The sequence below is a fragment of the Misgurnus anguillicaudatus genome, chromosome 3 (assembly GCF_027580225.2).
Source record: "Misgurnus anguillicaudatus chromosome 3, ASM2758022v2, whole genome shotgun sequence".
Classification (NCBI taxonomy): Eukaryota; Metazoa; Chordata; class Actinopteri; order Cypriniformes; family Cobitidae; genus Misgurnus; species Misgurnus anguillicaudatus.
Window position 1 is genome coordinate 1,188,884 of NC_073339.2, and position 25,602 is coordinate 1,214,485.

General features: G+C 40.8%; 4 protein-coding genes across 4 annotated transcripts in view; 1 reads left to right on the plus strand and 3 right to left on the minus strand.

Annotated features, from left to right (window-relative positions):
- LOC129445366 (basement membrane-specific heparan sulfate proteoglycan core protein) overlaps nucleotides 1–25,602 on the plus strand; it is a 193,769-nt gene that overhangs the window by 110,910 nt on the left and 57,257 nt on the right. The window lies entirely within an intron of this gene.
- LOC129445300 (uncharacterized) overlaps nucleotides 6,390–25,602 on the minus strand; it is a 48,313-nt gene continuing 29,100 nt past the window's right edge. The window contains 12 exon segments of the mRNA XM_073860046.1: nucleotides 6,390–7,218; nucleotides 7,304–7,350; nucleotides 8,466–8,642; nucleotides 8,725–8,898; nucleotides 9,235–11,265; nucleotides 17,866–18,050; nucleotides 18,140–18,245; nucleotides 18,300–18,620; nucleotides 18,708–18,810; nucleotides 18,937–19,399; nucleotides 21,818–21,825; nucleotides 23,091–23,189. Of these exon segments, the coding sequence (XP_073716147.1) occupies nucleotides 6,695–7,218; nucleotides 7,304–7,350; nucleotides 8,466–8,642; nucleotides 8,725–8,898; nucleotides 9,235–11,265; nucleotides 17,866–18,050; nucleotides 18,140–18,245; nucleotides 18,300–18,620; nucleotides 18,708–18,810; nucleotides 18,937–19,399; nucleotides 21,818–21,825; nucleotides 23,091–23,189 (4,238 nt within the window). The 3' untranslated portion in view covers nucleotides 6,390–6,694.
- Nucleotides 15,833–16,658, minus strand: LOC129445387 (neoverrucotoxin subunit alpha). The gene has a single exon (XM_055206601.2). It carries the CDS (start codon nucleotides 16,415–16,417, stop codon nucleotides 15,857–15,859), a length of 561 nt encoding a protein of 186 aa, XP_055062576.2. The 5' UTR covers nucleotides 16,418–16,658; the 3' UTR covers nucleotides 15,833–15,856.
- Nucleotides 20,569–21,819, minus strand: LOC141363569 (uncharacterized). The gene is made up of 3 exons (XM_073866466.1): nucleotides 21,655–21,819; nucleotides 21,480–21,526; nucleotides 20,569–21,383 (listed from the first exon to the last, which is right to left on the minus strand). Exons 1-3 carry the CDS (start codon nucleotides 21,810–21,812, stop codon nucleotides 20,941–20,943), a joined length of 648 nt encoding a protein of 215 aa, XP_073722567.1. The 5' UTR covers nucleotides 21,813–21,819; the 3' UTR covers nucleotides 20,569–20,940.

Consider the following 25,602-nt stretch of genomic DNA (forward strand, 5'->3'; position numbering starts at 1 on the left):
AAACAAAAAACTGACACATTCAGACATTACTTTTCCTACAAATCTCAACAATGGTGACAATCTCCAAACAAATTCTGCTTGGGCACCATGTTGCGGACGTTGCTGTGGGGAGCAGCTCATCAATATGATATTTGGCTTCGTCCATTTGTGCTTTTCATTAGAGACAAAGGTCATCCAGTAAAAAAAGGTCACCCAGTAACATACTGGTTTTGTACTGGTCATAAATGCTCTAGGTGATATGAATTTACAGATCAGAGTTCACCAGACTTGAACTTTGCTATGTAACGTCCAGCGAGTCAGCGACATATCGTCACACAAGCTTGTGTTTCTGGTCCAAAGCATTCTCATGCATATGAATGGAACAAAAAATGTGACCACAGCTTTAGTTTAGTTAGTACCCAGCATGTATTCCAGCATGAAGTTTTCTTTTGTTGATCATCACCATTGATGATTTAAATAGACTGATTGATGATGTCAGAGGTTGATTCAGTAATTTAACTTTCTAAATGTTTTTTATAATTCTAAAAACAACAGACCTGACACTGCTTCTAACTAGCATTGTAATATCATTCAACATTATGCTTTAACAGCTAGAAAAAAACGTAACATTAAAACACAAAGGTGCAAACTTAATATTGACTCAATAGGATTAACATTGACAAATCAACCATTTTAAAGGGGACATATCATGAAACTCTCACTTGTTTAAGTGCTATAATTGCTTCCCAGGTGCTTCTATCAACCTAGAAAATGTGAAAAAGACCCAGTAACTTAGTTTTGGTAAACCATTCCAAATTAGGTTATTCAGATTTCACTCCTTATGTGATGCAGAAAGTGAGTCTTATTACAATAATACCTCCTATATAAACTATCCAACCACGGCACTGCAATTTCAACAATTTCAACAAACTACCATTATTGTGATCAGTGATTTCATCAGCTCATTTGTATTTAAAAAGAACAAAATGGCAAATTTTTTGCTTGCGCATACAAAGTATAATAAATTACGTTTGTGGTGTTTTCACACACATACCCTGGGGACACCAAATACTTATTTTACATTTTTTTTAAATATTAAATATTGCTATCTGGGACACCAATGGTATGGGTTTAAATGTTAGGGAACAAAAGGACTGATAAAATGTACACACAATTGGACAGTAAATTGCTTTAGAATAAAGCAATAGTTGTCATGTAAACACGTTAAAATGAGAAATTTACATATTTCTGGAAGACAGACACTTGTCAACAAACACAATTTCTCAGCATGCAAAGTTGATCTAATTCAAAATTATTTTTAATAGTTTTGTCTAAAAAGGTTAGTTTGGCAATTTTTAGGGGGGAAACCCCATAGACAAACTTAAAAAAATTGAATAAACTTCACAAAAACAGCTTTATAATGTAAGTGTACCTACCATGAGAAACGATCCCGCTGCTGAATGTCACTTTGTCCGAGTTTTATTTTTAGTGTAACCTGTAGGCCTGTCTGAATACGTTTCTAAGAAAGATTTTTCCCTGTTTATTTCCCTGTTTTTGTTTTCAGAGAAAATCCCCTTGACACATCCAAACAAAACCCTGTGTAAATTGACAATAAACACGCTTCTGAAATTATGATTGGGTAAACGTTGATAGGCTAATTTTTATCAGAAGAGTGCGTTTGTTTGATCACAGTTTTAAAAGTGAGTTTATGAAACTCTTACATCAGTATTTTGCGCCACTGCTACGCTCGGATCGATTGGAAATAAAAAAGGTGTCGACTCGCTCCGATAAGGTTATTACCTGCATCTTGTACAGCCGCGGATCAAACCAGGGTGTCGAGTAACAAAGCTTTTAACTGTTTTTGTTGCTGTGTCTGTGTTGCGTGGCAACTACATTGCAGCACCCACAACTTTTTTCTAATGTACATTGCTTGGTGGAAGAAAATATATTTCAGCAATAGCACTGCATTATTTGCTCTGTTAAATTATATAAAACCTTGACAGGTATATGGAATAAACACACACACACACACACACACACACACACACACACACACACACACACACACACACACACACACACACACACACACACACACACACACACACACACACACACACACACACACACACACACACACACACACATTATATACTCATGTTGAGTAATTGCAATGCTATCTTTTACTGTAACATAAAATGTATTAATGTGCATTTCCTGCAGTAGTGATATTCTGTGATATAGTGTGAACTGTGTCATGTGTCAGATTTACATTTCTATGCTCGTAGCTGATTGGTCCAGTCTGGGTTTGCGATCTCTTACCCAGAATAAAACTTGCCCCAGAACAGGTTAGCCGAGTTACCATGGCACTAAACACTGCTTTGAACCAATCCACTTTCATTAGTCAGAAAAACAAGAGTTTGCTTAAACTAAACTTAGACTTATCGGATAACCACTGAAATCAGTTTCGTGCAACAGGTTACACACAAAAAAGGTAAAGTTTACTTAATTTTTATTTTGCAAGTTTTTGCTTTTTTGAGACATACCATGAAAATCTGACTTTTCCATGTTTAAGTGCTTCCTGGGTGCTTCTACCTAGAAAATGTGAAAAAGATCAACCCAGTAGTTTTGGTAAACCATTCTCTGTGGCTCCTCTTGTGATGTCAGAAGGGGATCTTTTTACAATAATACCGCCCCTTAATCTGCACTGTCCAACCACGGCACTGACATTTAGTGCAGAAAGAAAGAGAGAAAAGAAAACTATTTGACAGCAAAATTGAGTTTCAATTCCAACAAACCACCATTATGGTGATCAGTGTTTGTAATTCATCAACTCATTTGCATTTTCATATATGTGCTGTGAGGGACACCAAATACTTATTTTACATCTTAGTTTAGTTCCCTGAAACTGCCCCATAAACATATATAAATATATACAGTACTGCGCAAAAGTGTATGCTACGCGTACACACCAAACGCGTAGCATCGCATTGCTCGCTCTATTTTGACACACATGGTGTCTAAGACTTTTGCACAGTACTATATATAAGATTAGTGTGCATGTTAGATTTAGTTTTAGGATTGGGTTAGGGGCTTTTAAGAAATACTCCTCAAACTATTATTTCACACTAATTTGAGAGTTTAAAAATGGTTAGGGTTTGAGTTAAGGGTAGGATGGGGTATCTTTGAAACTTTTTAAAACGTTGATCCAGGATCAACAAAAAAAATTCTTTTAAAGGCTTCCTTTTTAATTGAATTTTCTTGATTAATTATGTAAACTTTTTATAATTTATTATTATATAACACATTATGATGAGCAAGTTTAGAAGGGACTCTTCTGACATTAGCACAGAGTGAATTGTTACAGACATATCTTTCTCAATAAGAGATAAAACAATAAATTGTCTCCTACAATAAATACCCCACCTCACAATGAGGTTTGTTTCTTGTTTTTGTTATAGCAAACATGTCTAGAGCAAAACAGTGTTAAACATGTTTCAGCAACTCCAAAATCATTGCCTTTTAACAGTGATGTTTCTAGTTTTAATGGTTTTGCTTATTTGAGTTAATTTTAAGAGATTTTCTTTATTTAGTAGACCTAAATGTAAAATATGAATATGACATAATGAAATAAATATAACATTATAGGTTGGTTTCCCGAACATATATACTAGTATATAACTAGTTTTAACAAGCATGCCTTACTGAAAACATTACCTGTGTGCATTTTGCACAAGGCACTGAGGAATTTTCAGTTTGGACAGCTCTTACATTTATTTATTTTAATCAACACGTTTCTCTTTTGGTGTTTTATAAAATGACCACTAGACTGTGCACTATGCATGGTTTTGTTTGTTTTGCAGTACTGTACTGTACAAAAGTCTTAGGGATGGTTTTTCGTACAGGGAAGCCAGGACTAGGCCTTAGTTAAATTAGACTATTTAAGTCATTTTTAAAGCTTAATTTATGAATAAACATTACTGGTGTGCATCTTCAGACACAACACTTGCACCAATATATTTTAAGATATGACAAAGCAAGTTGTTTTCGGTCAAGACAACATTAACATTTAAGTAAGTCTGGGACTAAGCTTAGGCCCTGTCTGGGAAACCGCCCCTTAAAGAGAGTAAGTAGGATTTTAAGTATTTTATTGATCAAAATCAAAGTCTGTATTCATAAATATGTCCTCCTTGGTGTTAAATGACCTCTGCCAGTGATCTGACTTTTCTTTGTAAGCTTAGAATTTCTTCTCTCTACTTACATTGAACGGGTAAGTCCAAGAAGGCTTCCATGTCGTTCCGCCGTATTGATAAACTATAATAACAGAGAGGGACAAAAAGCACCAACGCGTTTCCACAACGAGTTTTCATTCAGAACACGTGAACTAGCTGAAACGGATAAGGAGATCAGTGATTACATAACGCCTACCGTAGTTGCAACATGCATTTGGAAAAGCGAGGCGCTAGAGAGCACTACTCGTTTGAATGCAAAAAACAATTTCACCACTAGATGGGGGTAAATCCTAGTTATTTTCCCTTTAAGGGCCATTCACATTATAATGATAACTATAGTGTTAACTCAGGAACACACACTTCTGCAGCTTCATCTCTATCATCTCTGTCTTCTGCAGTTACTGCCTGTCTGGAGGAGATAAAAGCGTGGATGAATCTCAACTTCCTCCAGTTAAATAGTTCCAAAACTGAGGCAATTCGTGCTGGCACCTCACACCAGACCCAGTCCTCCCCCATAACCCGTATAACTATCTCTGGTCATGTCATTCCCCTCTCCACAACTGTCACAAATCTTGGTGTAAGATTTGACCCACAACTCACCTTCGAAGCCCACATCATAAACCTCTGCAAGATTTCCTTCTACCATCTCAGAAATATTGCAAAACTCCGTTCCACACTCACCCTAGCAGATGCTGAAAAGCTGGTCCGTGCCTTTATCTCCTCCAGACTGGATTACTGTAATGCACTTCTAATTGGGATCTCTAATAAACACCTGCAGAGACTGCAATATGTATAGCGCTGCAAGGATCCTGATGAGAGTGCGAAAATATGATCACATCACACCCATTCACACCAGGATTGAATACAAGGTCGCCCTTCTTACCCACCAGTGCATTTATGGAAATACTCCCGCATAACTGAAAGAACTAGTCACCTTACAAACCACAACCCGATCCCTCCATTCAACAAACTCCAACCCCCCCCCCCCCCCAAAAAAAAACCAAGCTCAGCACCATGGGTGATCAGGCTTTCTGTTCTGCAGCTCCTTGGGTCTGGAACGCCCTCCCCGACCATCTGAGGGCATCTCAACATACTGAGACTTTTAAAAAAGGACTAAAAACATTTTTGTTCAGCAGAACCTATGAATTTAAATTAACCTTTTTAAACTTGTGTTTATTGATGTTTTTACCAGGTTTTTATGATATTTTTATGACATTTACTGTAGCACTTTGAGATTTGCCATACAGTAAATGTAAAGTGCTTTACATATAAAATCTATTATTATTATTATTAACTATAACTATAACTATATTAGCGTCCACATCACTGAACGATAACGTTACAATTTTGCTAATTCACTGTAAAAATACTTTGCTGCCTTAAAATTTTTTATTGAATCAACTCAGATTTACAAGTCATTTCAACTTACTATTATTTATCTTGACTAGAAATGAGTTGTTATAACTACAGGTGAGTTGTTATAACTTATAAAATTAAGTTGACTTTTCTCATTAAATTAAGTTGAAACAACTCATCTCTGTTGACAGGACTTGTAAATCTGAGTTGATTTAACAAAAAAACTTGAAAGCAGCAAAGTATTTTTTAGAGTGTTCGCTCACGTGCATGGCACTCGCGCAAACCAGTTCCCTTTAACATTGAATATTTCTTGTAATAAAAACTTTTTCAATTGTTTGCATATCACTGAATATGTAAATATGCTGTTCGTGTTGCATTTACACAGCGGGTAACCAGCAGATGTCCTCAACATGTTATGTTCACGTTAACAACTCTAAACAGTGAATTTAATAGTTTGTGTAATCTCTTATCAACCTTATCAGCGCTGGATACCTGAGGTTATGGTATAGACCTCAGCAATGAGCTTCAAGTGCACTTAAAGTTAGATTTGATTGGCAATCAATGGTTTATCGTTCATCAGTTAGGAATAAACGTTCAGAAAGTGATCCTAACGATATCGTTCATTGTATCTTTATCGTTATAGTTGTGGTGTGAACTCCACTATTCTCTTTCATATAAAATATTTTTAAAACTATATTTTTATAGTTATAGTTATCATTATCGCTATAATGCGAACGTCCCTTTAGACCTTCATGTTAACATTAGTTGTTTTGATATAATGATCATATATTATTATTTCTCAATCTCTTTATTCAAATACAATCAGAAAATACAGGAAATTTATATGCAGTATCAAAAAAAATAAAAAATAAATAAAAAGCTAGTGTTGAATATTTAGTGTGATTGAAAAAATTAAGTACTCTGGTACTGAGAGTAGTAAGATGGATTGGCCTGGATGTTTGCGCTGGTGTCTATTTTGATGTTTCCCCTCCAAATATGATTTCAACCCTTAAATTAATTTGTCACATCACAGGAAAATTGTGTTTTTAATCACAAAGCCAAATTTGAATAATAAAAAATACCAGGTAAATAAAGTAATTTCTCAAAATTAGATTGCTCACATGAAGTTAAATCTGACACAGAGACGTTCTATTACGAACATCAAATCCAGCATATAAAGGTTGTGTGAATGTTGTGTTGACTGTGTGTAAGTGTGTGAGTTTTTGTTTATCAGAGACGCTGTAGAAGGACAAAGTGCCCGCTGACCAGTCCAGATAAACTCCTACTTTATTAGATGGAGGTGAAATAGGAGGGATGGCTTTGTTTTTATTATTGTGCCAAAAATCATATCCATCGACAGTACAGAAGAGCCTCCAGGACATTTCATCAAGTGCAAACATACTGTTACTCCCTTCTTTCCTGCTGATGTTTTTATATGTCACTGCTATACGAGCCCACACTTCCCATTCAGCCTCCCAGTAACAGCGTCCAGTCAGACTCTCTTTACACAGAACCTGAGGAACACCTTCAAATCTCTCTGGATGATCAGGATACGGCTGAGGTTCTTTCACGTAAGTGGCCGTCTTCTTATCCTCAGACAGCACGAGACGAACGCTTGCTGTGTTTGGATCCAGTGTGAGATCACAGGCATCTAAACACAATATTAAAGCATTAGGAAATCTATAAGACATTGCAACATTAAAAGAACTATGTGCATGTGTGAGATAAGGACCTACATTTTCGTAGACCTGGTGTAATCCTGCAAGGTCCTCCATGTTCCAGACTAAAAAACAGGCAAACATTCACATTTTAAGAATATTTATTGTCTGTTGTGGTATAGTTGCATCATTTTAAACAGAATGGAAATTGTAACTTTTTCTTAATTTTGAAAGAACATGATTCAGTCCAGTATATTAACATTCAAAGTGATTTTTCTAATTTAAGCTGGAGATGTTCAGTTCCCAGCATGCTTTCCATGGGACTGATTAATGAGAGCAAATGTAGAAATTAAGTGCTATTTTATAAATTTTTAATCAAGATGAAATAAAGATACATATTAAACCTTATGGGTTGTTGGGGATGTTTTCAGCCACTGTGGGGTTTTATAGTCTTCATTTGGCCACAACTTTCAGTGTTTTAACAAATGGAATGATTTTTGGGGACAAATCTTATTTTGACACATATTTTGAAATGTTTCAAAAGCTCAACAATATACCGTGGGCAAAGTTACTAGCCTTTTCGTGTTGTTCGTAGATAAAAACAATGTGCCGATTTTGGATGTGATGCAAACACTGATCACCATAATGGTGGTTTGTCGAAACTGAGACTCAACTGTGCTGTAAATTATTCCCCTCTCTCTCCTTCTCTCCGCACCAAACGGCAGTGCTTCTAATGCAGATAAAGGGGAAGTATTATTGTAACCAGTTCCCTTTTTGACATCACAAGTGGAACCACACTGTGACATTACAGTCAGTAACTAATTTCAACTTAACTTTTAATACATCTTTTTTTTCTAATGCATATGTGTTTCAAGAATCAAACACTGTTCAACATAATGGTGGTTTATTGAAAGTCCACATTTCTGTCAAAAATTAATGGAGGGTGTTAACTTGATATTGATTCAATGGGATTAATATAAAAACCAAAAATTTTTAACATTGTTTCAATAGTGGCTTGATATACCTAATTGAGATTTGTAATGTAATGGGCAGCAGGATTAAAGATCATCTATAAACTTGTAAATTTAAACCTGGATTAAAGTGATTATTTAAATGTAACCATGATTATTTTAAAACAAGGATTAAAGTTTGCTGCAACAGAATTATAATAAATAATCCTTTTTTTTAAGTCTAATCCTTCTTGGTGCATCCCAAGTACTTCCTATTGTGTTCTGCTTACTTGAGTTTCTCCAGTGTACATTTGGGATCATTGAGTATCTGAGAGAGCATCTGGCGTCCTGAGTGTTGTGGGTGATTGTAGCTCAGATCCAGCTCTCTCAGGTGTGATGATGGGTTTGAACTCAGAGCTGAAGCCAAATAACAACAACCTTCATCTGTCACCATACAACCTGATAATCTACAGAGAGATCACACATCAACATCAGTCAGTTCATCCTCTTTAGTTATAAATCAGTAAATCACTATCTAGAGATAAATACCTCAATGTGTGTAGTTTACAGTCTGGACTCTTGAGAGCATCAGAGATGAGCTTCACTCCTGAATCCTGCAGATCATTGTTACTCACATCCAGATCTCTCACAGAGGAGTATGAGGAATGCAGACATGAAGACAACATTTTACAGCACTCAACTGTGAGATTGCAGTCAGCAAGTCTGGAATAAAGTTGAATGCAGCACAAAAATAGATGAAAGCTTAAAACAATTTGATCACATGATAAATATCGGCAAATGTATCTGGACAACATCACTGAAACTGCTATTAAAGACACAAATTTAAAATAGGAACAAATCACTGCAAACAAACAAAATCCTTCCAACATCTACTAAAAACTTTCCCAGAAAACTAAAAACATTTCAGTATTAAAGGTATTGAATAATGCTTCAGAAATTAAATGTTTAACAAGATGCAAGAGCAGTGAAATTAGAACAGATCTTTGGTGATGAGGTTTGGCTTAAAAAATATAGAAAACATTAAAATAAAACTCTCACATAGCTCTTGTGCAGTTGCTGACAGCTGGTATGAGTCTTCTTCTCCCCTCCTCTGTTGTGTTGTATTTCTTCAGATTCAGTTCATCCAGCACCTCCTCTGACATCTGAAGCATGTAGGCTATTGCTGAACAGTGAGCAGCAGAGAGTTTCTTCTCTGAGTGTTTGTCTGATCTCACAAACTCCTCAATCTCTCTGTACAGAGTCTGATCATTCACTTCCAGAAGACACAGAAACAGATTGATGGATCTTTCTGCAGAGATACCCTGTCCATGCTTGATTTTGTCTTTGATATATGTAATAGTTTCCCTGATGGTTTCTGAGGTGTCCACCGTGTGTGTCAGTAGATCCTTTAAGAGTCTCTGATTGGACTCCAGTGAGATGCCCAGCAGAAATCGCAGGAAAAGATCCAGATGTCCAGTTTCACTTTTAAGGGCATCGTCTACTGCACCTTTAAGCAATTTTTGAACTGAAGCAAAATACTTTAAGTTTTCCATTGTTGTGCTTACATAGTAGTAAAACACATAAAATGCAGCCAGAAACTCCTGAAAGCTGAGATGTATGAAGCAGTAGATTTTCCTCTGATGCATCACAGATTCCTCCTTAAAGATCTCAGTACAAATCCCAGAATACACTGAGGCGTCAGTGATGTCTATGCCAGACTCTCTCAGCTCCTCCTCATAAAACATCACATTACCCTTCATCAGCTGTTTGAAAGCCAGTTCAGACAGTTTGACAATCACTTCTCTGTTGGACTGCAGGAGTTTCTCTGGATCTCTCTCATCATACTTCTCATTCTTCATATTCATCTGAATCAGCAGGAAGTGGATGTACATTTCAGTCAGAGTTTTAGGGATTTCTGCTCTCTCATTGTCTTGTTTCAGGATGTTTTGAAGCACAGTGGATGAGATCCAACAGAAGACTGGTATGTGACACATGATGTGGAGACTTCTTGATCTTCTGACGTGTGAGATGATTCTGCTGGCTTGATGTTTATCACTGATTCTCTTCCTGAAATATTCCTCCTTCTGATCATCATTGAATCCCTGGATTTCTGTCAGACGGTTGATGTATTTAGATGGGATCTGATTGGCTGCTGCTGGTCTGGAGGTGATCCAGATAAGAGCAGAAGGAAGCAGATCTCCTTTTATAAGGTTTGATATCAACACAGGCACTGATGAAGTCTCAGTCACCTCAGAAACTTTCTCAGCGTCTGAAAACATCAGTGTCATTCTGTTTTCATCCAGACCATCAAAGATGAACACAACTTTACACTCATCATAAATCTTTGAGTCCAGATCTTGAAGTTCAGGATGAAAGTCAAGCAGAAGTTTGTGAAGACTGTACTGATCATCTTGAATCAAGTTCAGCTCTCGAAATGGAAGCACAAACATGAAATCTACATCCTGATTGGCCGTTCCCTCGGCCCAATCCAGAATGAACTTCTGTACGGAGACGGTTTTTCCAATTCCAGCGATGCCTTTAGTAAGAACGCTCTTGATTTTGTCTTTCCTCTTTCTTCTTTTCTCTGTTTTATATTCTGGTTCAGGTAAGGGTTTAAAGATGTCATTGCAGTAGATTGTTGTGTCTTGTAAGTGTTGTGTTCTGGTGTTTTTCTCCATGTGTAAAACTTCATGTTCTTCATTCACTCCTTCACTCTCTCCCTCTATGATGTACAGTTGTGTGTAAATCCTCTTCAGGAGGGTTTGATTCTCTCTTTGTTTGATTCCCTCAAATAAACTCTCATATTTGTTCTTCATGATGGTTTTGTGTTGGTTTTTAACTTTCTGCAGAACATCATCTACTGGTTCATGTAAATCTTGTTGAAGTTCTTTCAATTTATTCTGTAGGTTTTCGTCTGTGCTAAGATGTCTGAGGTCAGAGGTCAAAGTTCCATCACTGAGATAAGGGGGATGATGAATGGAGTTGTCACTCTTCATAGACACACAGCTAGGTTCTGGAGAAGCTGAGTTATCTTTCTTTTTAACACTCATTTTTAAGTTATTGGTCCCTCTTGTCCTTATAGTGATGTGTTTTTAACGGTAGGTCTGCTTTTCGTTCCCTCTACAGAAAGAGGCAATTATTAGGCCTGCACATATGAGTGTATAAAGACTTCTTATAATTAAACAGGTAGCCTACATTGCAATGGCAACAACCCCAGCTAACAGAGAAAAGTTATATAAAATGGAAATGAGCCAAAGACTTATTTTATATATTAAAAAATCTCATAACATGGCCACTTTAAACATGGAAAATTCAGATTTTCACACTACTATGTTCTGTAAAAATTTTGTTGTAAAAAACACAATGTACTTTTTAGGTTTAGATGTTGATGTTTTTCACCTAAACCTCACTATTATGGCAAAAATAATCAGAAAATGAATCTCAACAATGGTAACAATTCAATTAAAAGCTTCATGTTGCAATGTATGCTGGGTATGATAAAATGATAAAACCCATCCAGGACTTGCAGCATGCACTGCGGCATGAATAAATAATGAGCTTTTTGCTATTTTGTAGTGGTCAACGAATATATTGTTGAGGTTGATATATCGGCCGATATTTGACCATTTTTATTATCGGCCAATTGATTCTCTGGTTGGGTCCAATTATCTCATTAACATTGTGTTCCTTAGGAAGATGAATACACTCAACCCCACTCAGCAACCCAAAGACCAGTTGGCGCACAACACCAAAGCACCACAAGAGTAACCTGAGAGCAAACTTTTTCATATCCTTTTAAATTATCTCCATAACACCACTGCGCTACAATTTGACTGGCTCAAGCGGCAACGCATGAAGTCAAACACAGTCAGCGTCTGACAAAAGGTGAGACAACCAATCATTATTCCCTTTTAATGTGACATTGTGTTGTGTGTAACACTCCATGCCCGACAGCAAAGTCGCCCTGAAACAGTTCCAAGAGGTGTTACATACAGTATCTGCAGCCCAGCGGTAACTATGGGACACAAATATAATTAAAAGAAACTGAAACAAATTAACCTTACAACAATCACAAATCCCATGACTGGCTTTTTCTGAGATATGTGCATTGCTTTCAGTAACTTATAAAAAAAGACGCTGACCACCATAATGGTGGTTTGTTAAGATTTCAATATTTTTTCAATATTTAATGGATGGCGCAAACGTGATATTGATTCAATGGGATTTATATTGAAAATTGTCACTTTTAAAAAGGGACATTATGAAAATCTGACTTTTTCCATTTTTAAGTGCTATAATTGGGCCCAGTGCTTCTATTAACCTAGAAAATGTGATAAAGAACAACCTAACTTTGTTTTGGTAAACCATTCTCTACAAGTGAAAATTTCGGTCATTCAGATTTCACTCTTGTTGGGACATTGAAAGCAGGTTTTATTACAAGAATACGCCCCCTTAATCTGCACTATCCAACCACAGCACCATTTAGTGCACAGAGAGCGAGAGAAAAAAAATTGACAGCACAATTTGAATTTTAAATAATACACTAAAAAACGGCACATTTTTGTTTGGACCTACTGTAAGTGAAAATTTTAAGATTCTATTATAAATTATCTGTGGGTATTTTAAGGTAAAATTACTGTGGGGACACAAGTACTGTGGGGAAATTCAAGACTTATTTTATATATTAAAAATAATAACATGTGCTTTCTGGGACACCAAAAGCGTGGGTTTGAATATTAGGGAACATAAGGACTGATATAAATGTACACATAATTGTACACAAAAGCAACTTGCATTCAGAATAAAGCAATAGTTGTCATGTAAACATGTTAAAATGAGAAATTTACCTCTTTCTGGAACACAGACACAATATCTCAGCATACACAGGTGATCTAATTCAAAATGCTTATGTTTTAAATATATGTTTAAAAAAATTTTTTTTAAATTTATTTTAGTTTTTTTAGAGATAAACCCCCATAGATCAGGGAAATCAAGTACACTTGCTGCCCATGGTAATCTACAAACAAAACCAGAAGAACTAGATTTTACTGACTAGCTGGTTTACAGTTTGTTGAGAAAATATCTTTCTAAACGAGGCGTTAGAAAATAGAATGGGTTTAAAATACTTGTGCTGCATTGAAAGTTTACCACATAAAAATTTTGAATTACAAACACAAATGCTTTTCTGGATCAAAAAACGTGTGCCAAAAGAACCTAAAACATTAACCTTTTCAGCAGATGAATGTGATATTATTCAGTACCATATATCCCCCAGAATAATTAATAAAGTGGTGTTTTTCCACAAAATACTCCAGTGAACAATTACATATCTATATACGATACATAAATATTTTTCATGAGTCGTCGTATTGAATTTTATAATGAATCAATCAAATATAATATAAAACACTGTTTTAAGTGCAAACTTAAGTTACGTTACCAAAGTATTATTGAGAATGATTCACTAAATACATATGGCTTTAAACAGGCATGTTTTATAGTTATATTAAGGAAAATGTAATAAACTTAACAAAAACAGCTTTATAAAGTAAGTGTACGTACCATGAAAAACAATCCGGCTGCTGCATGTCACTTACTTTTCTTCGAGTTTTAGTTTTGGTTAAAACCTGTCTGTCCTGTTAAGCCTGTCTCCAGACGTTTCTAAGAAAAACATGTTTATTTCCCTGTTCATTCTGTCAGAGAAGATAACAGGATTAACAGAACATCCAAACAAAACCCTTGTACATGGACAGTAAACAAAACTTAATCAGTATATGAATTTTAAGTAGGCGACAGGAGATACTTTACAGTCCTTTTAACTGTACCTTATCAAACACCAAAAAACAAATCTCAAATATCACCTTTAGCTACTGCCATGCAAACATTTCTAGGTGGGGCCAAAGTAAGCACCATATGGGCTTAAAGGATGGGCCCCAAGTTTGTCCATGGGTTCCTTATTGGCCCCATCTGAATTTGCCCAAATTAACCTTTTGTAGAAACCGAAGCCAACATGGATTAGACCAAAGCCAAAAAGAGGTGTGTTTAAGGTGGAAAAAGTGTGGAAGTTAACATTGCATACGTTGGCCTCTCCTAGAAATGTTTGCTGGGTGGCTGAAGAATTCTGATGATGCTTCTGAAATTCCAACGCTATCTCATGAAAATTCGTACATATTTTACGAGTTGGCTAATTCGTATTAAAGGGGCAGTGTGTAATTTTTAGAAGGATCTCTTGACAGAAATGCAAAATAATATGCAAAACTATATTATCAGGGGTGTATAAAGACCTTTCATAATGAACCGTTATGTGTTTATTACCTTAGAACGAGACCTTTTTATCAACATACACCCCTTACATGGAAGTCGCCATTTTGTGCCTCCATTTTTCTACAGAAGCCCTTAACGGACAATTTTTTTACGAAGTTTTCTCCGACGATGACATGTTTGTCCGGTGGCGGCTACCATAGCTTCTCTATGTGTTTCAAAAGCGAGGGGTGAGCAGTGGACTAAGCCAATGGTTGCAGTTCGCAACCTTACCACTAGATGCCGCTAAAATTTACACACTTCACCTTTAATTCATACAACCACATTTGTAAGTTTTGGAACGATTTGCCTTGACCCGTGATAATGGGGTTAGGTTTGGGGTTAGGGGTTCGTTTTTTATGAGAATCATACAATTTTGCATGATTAACTTCGTATAAATTGATACGAATTAGCCAACTCGTAAAATATGTACAATTTCTTGCAGGGGCGTCATGCACCAATTTTTTTTAAGGGGGCACAGTGTCAACAGCTCACAGAAATTTGTGCATACACAGACATCAAACGAAATATTATAGAGCTTTCGGTCTTTTCCATGGCACAAACATTTCTAACAATCTGAACACCCCTGCTTCATGCAAAAACCTCCAAAATAAAAGTGATGACTAACTTTAATATCAAATACTATTCAATCGGAATAATGACACATTAGCATCATATTTACATCTGAAACGGCATGTTTTATTTATTTAAGTCTTAATGGCTTGTTTAATTGTGTCATTAATGCATTTTGCACAACAACTGCATTATCATATAAAATTAATGTAATTTTAAATCCATAAAGTATATAAACAACGAAAATGACATAACGTGATTGATTTAATGTTCAATAATGATTTAAAAAATATATGTTTAGATAAAATTATTAGAGGAACGGATTTTTGCATTAAATTTTACCTCATATGTGAGCATGTGAGATTCCGCGCCCGCGTGAACTCAGGCGAACTTTGGCGTTGTGCCAAGAAGATGAATCTCTACTAATATAACGTTGAGACGGTCACATTTAAAACCATACATTTTCTACACAGAGGAGGTTAACTGCACATTACCGTACTGGGGTTTGGAAATGTTGTGAGCGTTTCTAACACGTTTTAATTCCTCAGATAGCCAAATGCAGCAGCAAGCTGCACTTTGCAATCACAGAACATGTCTCTCCTCGATTGCATTGAAGATCATAAAAACTAATAATGTCACTGAAGGGTGCGAAAACAGCCATGACCCAATTACATTAGTTTGTGAGATGCTGCTAGAGATGAGGGGCATGGAGGTCTTCAATAAGCAAGTTTGGAAAATAGATTTAAGTGTTTGTAAAGAGTGTGTATAAAAAGAGACATTTAAATTTTAAATTGCTATTTGCTATTGTTTATTTATTCTGACACAGAGACACTGAGCAATCAGAATAAAAAAACCCAAATCCAGCATATAGAGGTTCAGTAAATGTTGTGTTGACTGTGTGTAAGTGTGAAAGTGTTCGAGTGTCAGAGACGCTGTAGAAGGACAGAGTGCCGGCCGACCAGTCCAGATAAACTCCTATTATTTTAGGTTGTGGTGAAGGTACAGATATGTCAATGCTGTTTTTATTACACCACACTGTGAATCGGCCATTCACACAGCTCAAGGCCCAAGACTTTTCATTGAGTCCAAAATCGCAGTCTTCAGTCTTTCCTTTCCTTCCGATTCCTTTATATGCCATTGCTATATCAGACCAGCCGCTCCATTCAGCCTCCCAATAACAGCGTCCAGTCAGACCCTCATTACACAGCACCTGTTCATAACATTTAAATCTGTCTGGATGATCAGGATACAGCTGCTCCTCTTTCAAATGTGTCACCTTTTTGTTGTCCTCAGAGAGAACAAGATGAACGTTTGCTGTGTTTGGATCTGGCTCTGGTTGAAGAGGGGAGAACGGTGGGGGCGGTAGCATGCCACTTGGACACAGACCGGGGTTTGATCAGCCTCAGTCGGGTCGCCTGGAGGAGGGTGTCTGTTGCAAGACCCGAAACACCCTGTGAGTCCAGGAAACAACACTGATGATGTGTCCAAGGTTGTGCATCAGAAGATGTTTTCTGTAACTGAAATTTCTGGGAGCACCAGTGACAACCAGGAACAGACTGGGTGACAACCATGAAGAGTGTGGTGACAGCTGGAGAGACAGATGACAGCCGGAAAGACGGTAACCCGGGGTGGAGAGGGTTGGCAGCCCAAACCACTTCTTCCGAGAGGAAGAACCCAAAGCAAGCTACAAAACCTTCAAAGAAAAGATACCCCCAGGGGTGAGAGGGGGGGAGAATGAGCACCCCAATAGGACAGACCTAAGAACGACGACACAGGACAACGAAATAACGACAACGACAGTACAGTGCATCTGCGGCAAGAGCTGCAAGAACGAGAGGGGCTTACGAATCCATCAAGGCAGGATGGGATGTCTGAAAGCAGCAGCAACGACGACACATCGCACAGAAGTCACAACTTCTGGTAAGACGCAGGAGGAGCCAGGCCCGGAGGCAACCCACAGTGCCCGGAGCCTCCTAGTGTCGCCAACACCTGCTGCCAGCCTTTCGCCTGTCACCCAAAGCTGCCCTCAAGTGACAGCACCTCCTGACAGCCCACAGAGCCCCCAAAGCCGGCAAGTGGCAGCAACAAGAACTGACGGTGCCCCTTTGGCTCAACCAAGGATCCAGTGGCCCCAATCCTCAAAGAGAGCTGAGTGGCACCAGTTCGATGAAGACGTGAACCAGATCCTGGAAGTGACAGCTAAGGGGTATGTGGACCATCGATTGTTAACGATGACCACTCTCATAGTGAACATTGCAGCTGAGCGATTTGGATCTGTGACACCCAAACCCACTCCATCGGCATACACTCCAAGCCACAGAGTGAGGAAAATCAAATGTCTCAGGGAAGAACTCAAGCTACTAAAGAGGCAGTACAAGGCAGCAGGGGAAGTAGAGAGAGCTGGCCTAGCAGATCTGAGAGGAATCCTGAGGAAACAACTTTTGACCCTTTGTAGGGCAGAGTACCACAGGAGGAGGCGGAAAGAGAGAGCAAAGAAGAGGGCAGCATTTTTGGCCAACCCTTTCAAATTGACCAAGCAGCTTCTTGGCCAAAAGAGGACTGGCCAACTCACCTGCTCAAAGGACGCGATCAACAACCACCTCAAGGCCATCTACTCGGACCCGAACAGAGAACAACCATTAGGGCCATGCGATGCACTGCTGACACCACCAGAGCCCACAGTAGAGTTCAACCTGAAGGAGCCCTGCCAGAGTGAAGTGGAGGAAGTGGTGAGGAGAGCAAGGTCAAGCTCAGCACCAGGCCCAAGCGGAGTGCCTTACAAGGTATACAAGAACTGCCCAAAGCTTCTACACAGACTCTGGAAGGCCCTGAAGGTCATCTGGAGAAGAGGCAAGATTGCCCAGCCATGGAGGTATGCTGAGGGAGTGTACATTCCAAAAGAAGAGAAGTCTGAGAACATCGACCAGTTTCGTGTCATCTCCTTGCTCAGCGTGGAGAGTAAAATATTCTTCAGCATTGTGGCCAAGAGACTCTCCAACTTCCTGTTGAGCAATAAATACATCGACACGTCTGTACAGAAAGGAGGTATTCCGGGAGTCCCAGGGTGCCTGGAACACACAGGGGTGGTAACCCAGCTCATCAGGGAAGCAAGAGAAGGCAAGGGGGACCTGGCTGTGCTGTGGCTAGATCTCACCAATGCATATGGCTCAATACCCCACACGCTGGTGGAGGTCGCACTGGAGAAACACCACGTCCCTCAGAAGGTTAAAGGCCTCATCCTGGACTATTACAGCAAGTTCAGCTTGAGGGTCTCCTCTGGCCAGTTAACATCAGATTGGCACCAGCTTGAGGTAGGGATAATCACTGGTTGTACCATCTCAGTGACTCTCTTTGCGTTGGCAATGAACATGATGGTCAAGGCAGCCGAGACAGAGTGCAGAGGTCCCCTCAGCAAGTCCGGAGTAAGGCAACCTCCCATTAGAGCCTTCATGGACGACCTCACAGTGACAACAACAGCGGTGCCAGGAGCAAGATGGATTCTCAGAGGGTTGGAGAGGCTCATGGTATGGGCACGCATGAGCTTCAAACCAGCAAAATCCAGGTCCTTGGTGCTAAAGAAGGGGAGAGTCACTGATAAGTTCCGCTTCAGGTTGGGAGAACATCAAATCCCGTCAGTCACTGAGAAACCAGTGAAGAGCCTCGGGAAGGCCTTTAACTGCAGCCTCAACGATAGAGACTCCATCAGGGAAACCAGCACTTCCATGGAGGACTGGTTGAGAGCCGTGGACAGATCAGGGCTCCCTGGAAGATTCAAGGCTTGGGTCTACCAGCATGGAATCCTACCAAGACTCCTCTGGCCCCTGCTCATCTATGAGGTCCCCATGACGGTGGTTGAAGGTTTAGAGCGAAAGGTGAGCAGCTATCTACGCAGATGGCTGGGACTGCCACGCAGCCTAAGCAACATCGCTCTGTATGGGAACACCAACAAGCTCAGACTGCCTTTAAGCTCAGTGAGGGAGGAGTTCATTGTGACACGGGCACGGGACCATCTGCAGTACTCTGGATCCAGAGATGCGAAAGTGTCCGGGGCAGGGATTGTCGTCAGGACAGGGAGAAAGTGGAGGGCAGCAGAGGCAGTCCAACAAGCTGAAACTCGGCTGAAGCACAAGGCCATCCTTGGGACAGTAGCGCAAGGCAGAGCCGGACTTGGAAGCCTAACAGCAACCCGGTACGACTTGGCCAGCGGGAGGGAGAGGCAGAGGCTGGTGCAGGAGGAGGTGCGTGCTTCAGTGGAGGAGGAGAGAACAAGCAAAGCAGTGGCCATGCGGCAGCAAGGTGCCTGGATGAAGTGGGAGCAGGCGATGGAGCGGAATGTCACTTGGAAGGACATCTGGACGTGGAATCCCCAGAGAATCAGGTTCTTGATCCAAGGGGTTTACGACGTTCTTCCCAGCCCATCTAACTTGTACACAAGGGGCAGAGTAGAGACACCTGCATGCACGCTGTGTTCCAAGCCAGGGACACTAGAACACATCTTGAGCAGCTGCTCCAAGGCACTAGGCGAAGGCCGGTATCGATGGAGACACGATCAGGTCCTTAAAACCATTGCTGAGGCAATCAGCAAAGGGATCAAAGACAGCCGATACCGTCAAGCCACAGCCAAGGCTATCCACTTCATCAAGGAAGGACAAAGGCCAAAGGGAACATCTAAGAGCTGCTCGGCCCGAGACTGGGCAATGACAGTTGACCTAGAGAGGCAACTGAGGATACCAGCACACATCACTCAGTCCACACTGAGACCTGACATCATCTTGGTCTCTGAGGCCACCAGACAACTAATCTTGCTAGAGCTAACAGTCCCCTGGGAGGAGAGGATGGAGGAGCCTCAGGAGAGAAAGAGGGAAAAATATCTTGGGCCTCATTTATCAACATTGCGTAGAAAATGTTCTATATTTGTACCTACGAATGAAATTTAGAATGTGCCTAAGTACAAAAAAAATCGGGATTTATCAAACGTGCGCACGTGGTTCGTACGCACATCAGTAAGTAATCCTTGATGATAAATCCCACTTGTTCTTAAGCACCATGCTCGTGCACGTTCATGTTCATTTGCATTTCGAAACGCCTCCAATGAACCATATATGGTGACAACACCTCCCGTTATAAGTCACGTGGTTGTGCTTTTTCCTTCGTCGCAATAATGGCAAAGAGAGCATAAAAGAGAAACTTACAGACGCAGAAATTGAGTTACTGGTGGATGAGGTTAAATCCTAATAAACACATCCTGTTTGGTTCACTTAGTATGGGAGGAATGACTAACAAAAGAAAACAAATCTGCATGGGAACATGTTACCATTGAGTTTAATTCCGTTGGGTATGAGAACACTTTTAGAAATAAAAAAGTCGTTAGACATTAAATTATCAGCCAAAAAAAAAAAAAACGCGTCACAGCACACCGACGTGAAACGAGTGCAACTGGAGGAGGACAGACAACTTTCCACCTTGGACAGCAGCATATATAACCAGCGTCATTGGCGCGATCTTTGAAAACGCGCTACCGGCGGAATGGATTATTTGCCAAGTCTTCCAATAACGCAAGATAAGCCATTGCACTGTGTCAAGCATTTGACGGAGACTTCATTAATACAAATCACATGTGCTTTCACAGATACAGATACATATCACAAATAAATCATTAAACTTATTTGCTGTTACCATACTGACATTAATCATTTTTAACACCTGCTTGTGGATAATAAATAGACACTTCTTTATACTCACAGGAACAGGGTCCTGTGTAGTATCGCTATTCTACCACTAGATGCTCTGCGTACGCATACTCCGAGGTGTGCGTATATTTACACACATTTCTAAGTATAAGTGCAATTTGATAAATTCCACACTTTGCGTAAAACTGTTCCTACGCACACTTTACGCACACTTCTGTGCGTACGCACGCTTGATAAATGAGGCCCCAGGAGCTGGTGGAGCAGTGTCGGACGAATGGGTGGAGGACCAGGTGTATGCCAGTGGAAGTAGGCAGTAGGGGATTTGCCAGCCACACCCTGAATAAGGCATATGGTACACTGGGCATAACAGGCGCCAACCGAAGAAGAGCCATAAGTAATAATGTGGAGGCAGCAGAGAAAGCATCCAGATGGCTCTGGTTGAAGAGGGGAGAACGGTGGGGGCGGTAGCATGCCACTTGGACACAGACCGGGGTTTGATCAGCCTCGGTCGGGTCGCCTGGAGGAGGGTGTCTGTTGCAAGACCCGAAACACCCTGTGAGTCCAGGAAACAACACTGATGATGTGTCCAAGGTTGTGCATCAGAAGATGTTTTCTGTAACGGATCCAGTGTGAGATCACAGAAATCTGAATACAAGAGAAGAGATTAAACAATGATCAATGATACTTTTATAATGTGGTTAAATGCGAGGGAGAATGTGAGTAAATGACAGAAAGACAAACATTTTCTCAGTCCTGGTGTGACCCTGAAGTGTTCTCCATGGTCCAAACTAGACAAACAAATACATTTCATTACAAACATATTTTTATCTTTTCAGAAAAAAATGAAACATGTAATCTTTATTATTTATAAAGAAGCTAGGATGTATTTTTATATTACACACACTATCACACATACTTGAGTTTTTCGAGAGCACAGTTTATAAGACTTACTTTGAGCATCTGCAGTCCTGAGTGTTGTGGGTGATTGTAGCTCAGATCCAGCTCTCTCAGATGTGATGATGGGTTTGAACTCAGAGCTAAAGCCAAATAACAACAACCTACATCTGTCACCATACAACCTGATAATCTACAGACACAAACACAAAAACAGACATACAATTTAAAGTCACAAACATCAGCAGACAGATGATCTTTAGGCACACACAGATCAACAGACAAATAATACACACACACACACACACACACCACACACACACACACTCACACACTCACACACACACATCAACAGACATAATTTACAGTCACACATACATCAACAGACAGATAATCTACACACACAGATCAACAGACAAATAATACACACACACACACACACACACACACACACACACACACACACACACACGCACGCACGCACGCACGCACGCACGCACGCACGCACGCACGCACACACACACACACACACACACACACACACACACACTCACACACACACACACACACACACACACACACACACACATCAACAGACATAATCTACAGTCACACATACATCAACAGACAGATAATCTACACACACACATCAACAGACAGATAATCTACACACACACACATCAACAGACAATCTACAGACACGCATCAACAGACAGAAAATCTACAGACACACACACATCAACAGACATAATCTACAGACACACACATCAACAGACACAATCTACAGACACACACATCAACAGACACAATCTACAGACACACACATCAACAGACATAATCTACAGACACCCACATCAACAGACAATTAATCTACAGACACCCACATCAACAGACAGATAATCTACAGTCACACATACATCAACAGACAATTAATCTACACACACATATCAACAGACAGATAATCTACAGTCACACATACATCAACAGACAGATAATCTACACACACACATCAACAGACAGATAATCTACAGACACATACATCAACAGACAATCTACATACACGCATCAACAGACAGAAAATCTACAGACACACACATCAACAGACATAATCTACAGATGTCACAAGCCAGGGGCTGGCCGCTAGTGGTTAAGCCACGCCCCTTCTAACTTCCACCTCGAGGAGGTCCCCAAAACCAACCCAATGACCAGACAACAACGAGTACAGGTAAGTATAAAAAATATTCTTTATTTATTTAAATATTTAAAATATACGGGGACTTGGGGAAAGGGGGAATTAAAACTAAGATCAGGATCTGTCCTCCAGGGGGGGGGGGGGTTTACGTCGGGGAACGGGCTCCCGCCTCTGGTTCCCTCTGCCCGTGGCGCGCTCCTCTTCCTTCCTGGAGGCAGAATAAAATCACAATGAGTATGGGCATGTACTGTTTCCTGTCCGTGTACCTGCGTGTAGTTCGCGGCACTCCGCCGTCTTCCCACGCAGCTCCTTGGTTGTCGACTCACTCTCCCTTCCTGTTTTCCCTTTCTCTCCACAGGCTACAGCTGGGGCATGAAGACACAGTGGATCGTTCTCGCGAGAGTCTCCTCACCTCTCCACCGACTACAGCTGCTGGGTAAGTATAAATTTTCCTCCTCGACTCGTTACTTTAGTGCTCACACTTGTTCTCTCTCTTCTCCCACAGACAACAGCTGGGACACAAAAGCACAGTGAATCAACTCCAATTTGTTCTCTCACCTCGTCGCTGACTACAACTCCTGGCACGTATAGTTCTCTTTCACAGCTGGTCTCCTTAGAGCTCACGCTTGTTCTCTCTCTTTTCCTCCACAGACGACAGCTGGGACATAAAGGCACAGTGAATCGTTTTCAGTTAGTTCTCTCACCTCGTCGCTGATTACAGCTTCTGGTACGTATGGTTCTCCTTCACAACGGGTCTCCTTAGAGCTCACGCTGGTTGACTCACTCATACTCCACAGACAACAGCTGGTACACAAAGGCACAGTGAATCGTTCTCAGTTAGTTCTCTCACCTCGTCGCTGATTACAGCTTCTGGTACGTATGGTTCTCCTTCACAACGGGTCTCCTTAGAGCTCACGCTGGTTCTCTCTCTCTTCCTCCACAGACGACAGCTGGGACATAAAGGCACAGTGAATCGTTCTCAGTTAGTTCTCTCACCTCGTCGCTGATTACAGCTTCTGGTACGTATGGTTCTCCTTCACAACGGGTCTCCTTAGAGCTCACACTGGTTCTCTCTCTCTTCCTCCACAGACAACAGCTGGGACACAAAGGCACAGTGAATCGTTCTCGGTTAGTTCTCTCACCTCGTCGCTGATTACAGCTTCTGGTACGTCTGGTTCTCCTTCACAACGGGTCTCCTTAGAGCTCACGCTTGTTCTCTCTCTCTTCCTCCGCAGACGACAGCTTTCTTCCCTGTTGATGGACAGGCTGAACAGGATATACTTCTCGGGGTGGCGGACTTACGATAACGGCTAGGCGTACTGCATCGACCGGTTTCCAAGATAGCGCCGGGGACCAAACCCTCTTGGCTGACTCGTTGATTCAACAGAGGGGCGGAAGTGTCACGCCGTCACACCCGGGTCGAGCGCTGCCCTTTTCTCGACGCCCGTTGGCAATCGACAACCGGACCGGGGCGCCCCTTTGTAGAGACCTCGGGGCAGCGGATCTCCTTCGCCTCTGACTCTGTGATGATAAACAGCACACAGGTAAAGTAGCAATGAAACTGGTAATACTCACACCGCCAGTCGTACAGATCTTCACCGCCACTCCTAACACAAGTCCGCCAAGCGTCCGGCTACGAAAATACTTCAGGAACTACTCCGTAATTTCTAAGGCTGAAACACACTCACAGCATAATCATACACAGGGTTATTCTAGAATCCGTTTTCCTCTTCAGCGCCCCTAGCGAGTGACTGGAGGCGGGGTACGTCTGACACGACACAGCAATCTCACTGCAATATACACAGCACCACTTCAAAGTGAAATTTCTACATCCAAGACTCACCCACCACGCTCAGTGCACACAATAGACGCCCGTCTTCCTTCGCCTCGCTCTGGGCAAGAATGTGGAGATGGTAACACGGCCTAGCAGTTGTTTTCCGTCACTGTGGCTGTCTCACACAAAGATCCTGTGGCTCACCCACCACGCTGACTCCAGGGGCAGGGCCACTCACTCTCGCTGGAAAGCACTTAAAAGCTGTCCAGGTCAAATACATGCAAGGTACATTCAATGAATGAGTTCGTTTACTCACAACTGCGGTGCTTCTGTTATCTCACGCTTCCTTAGGTTGACTTCTCCTTACGATAATTCCAGCTACACAGATGGGTACTCACGATAGCACGTTCCTTCTTCCTTCACTTCATTTATACAAGGTCAATCTCCACTTACTTTCCAACCCGTAAGGTCTTCAATATCTGCATCAGCCAAAATCCCACGATGCACAAAGAGAGAGAGAGCAAGTCCAATAATCCGACTGGCGTACCCGGTGAGTTTAACTCAGTGCTACAGCACACACCAACACTGGTCATAACAACAACACAAACTGTGATTTAACTGCTCTTAAGTATTCGCCCGGGTGTTGCCTTCGTCCAATCACCCGGCGTTCTTGTTAATTACTCACAGCTGTCCGTAGTTTGGCTGATTACAGCCCTCGCGGTGCTACCGGATGTCCGGTGTTTTCTCTTCCCGGTCCGGGCGGAAACATCCGGGCGGAACCAAACTTTCCCAACTTTTGGTTCCGCCCAAAAGATCGTCACTCCTGTGACACAGACACACACATCAACAGACATAATCTACAGACACCCACATCAACAGACAATTAATCTACAGACACCCACATCAACAGACAGATAATCTACAGTCACACATACATCAACAGACAATTAATCTACACACACATATCAACAGACAGATAATCTACAGTCACACATACATCAACA

Bases quoted from the DNA above. Each gene is read 5' to 3' on its own strand.
- LOC129445387 (XM_055206601.2), bottom strand. From the start codon at position 16,417: ATGCTACCGCCCCCACCGTTCTCCCCTCTTCAACCAGAGCCAGATCCA.
- LOC141363569 (XM_073866466.1), bottom strand. From the start codon at position 21,812: ATGGTGACAGATGTAGGTTGTTGTTATTTGGCTTTAGCTCTGAGTTCA. The intron at 21,527-21,654 runs GTATGTGTGATA...TTGTTTGTCTAG, and splicing joins TGTGCTCTCGAAAAACTCAA to TTTGGACCATGGAGAACACT. The intron at 21,384-21,479 runs GTTTGTCTTTCT...TCTTGTATTCAG, and splicing joins CACACCAGGACTGAGAAAAT to ATTTCTGTGATCTCACACTG.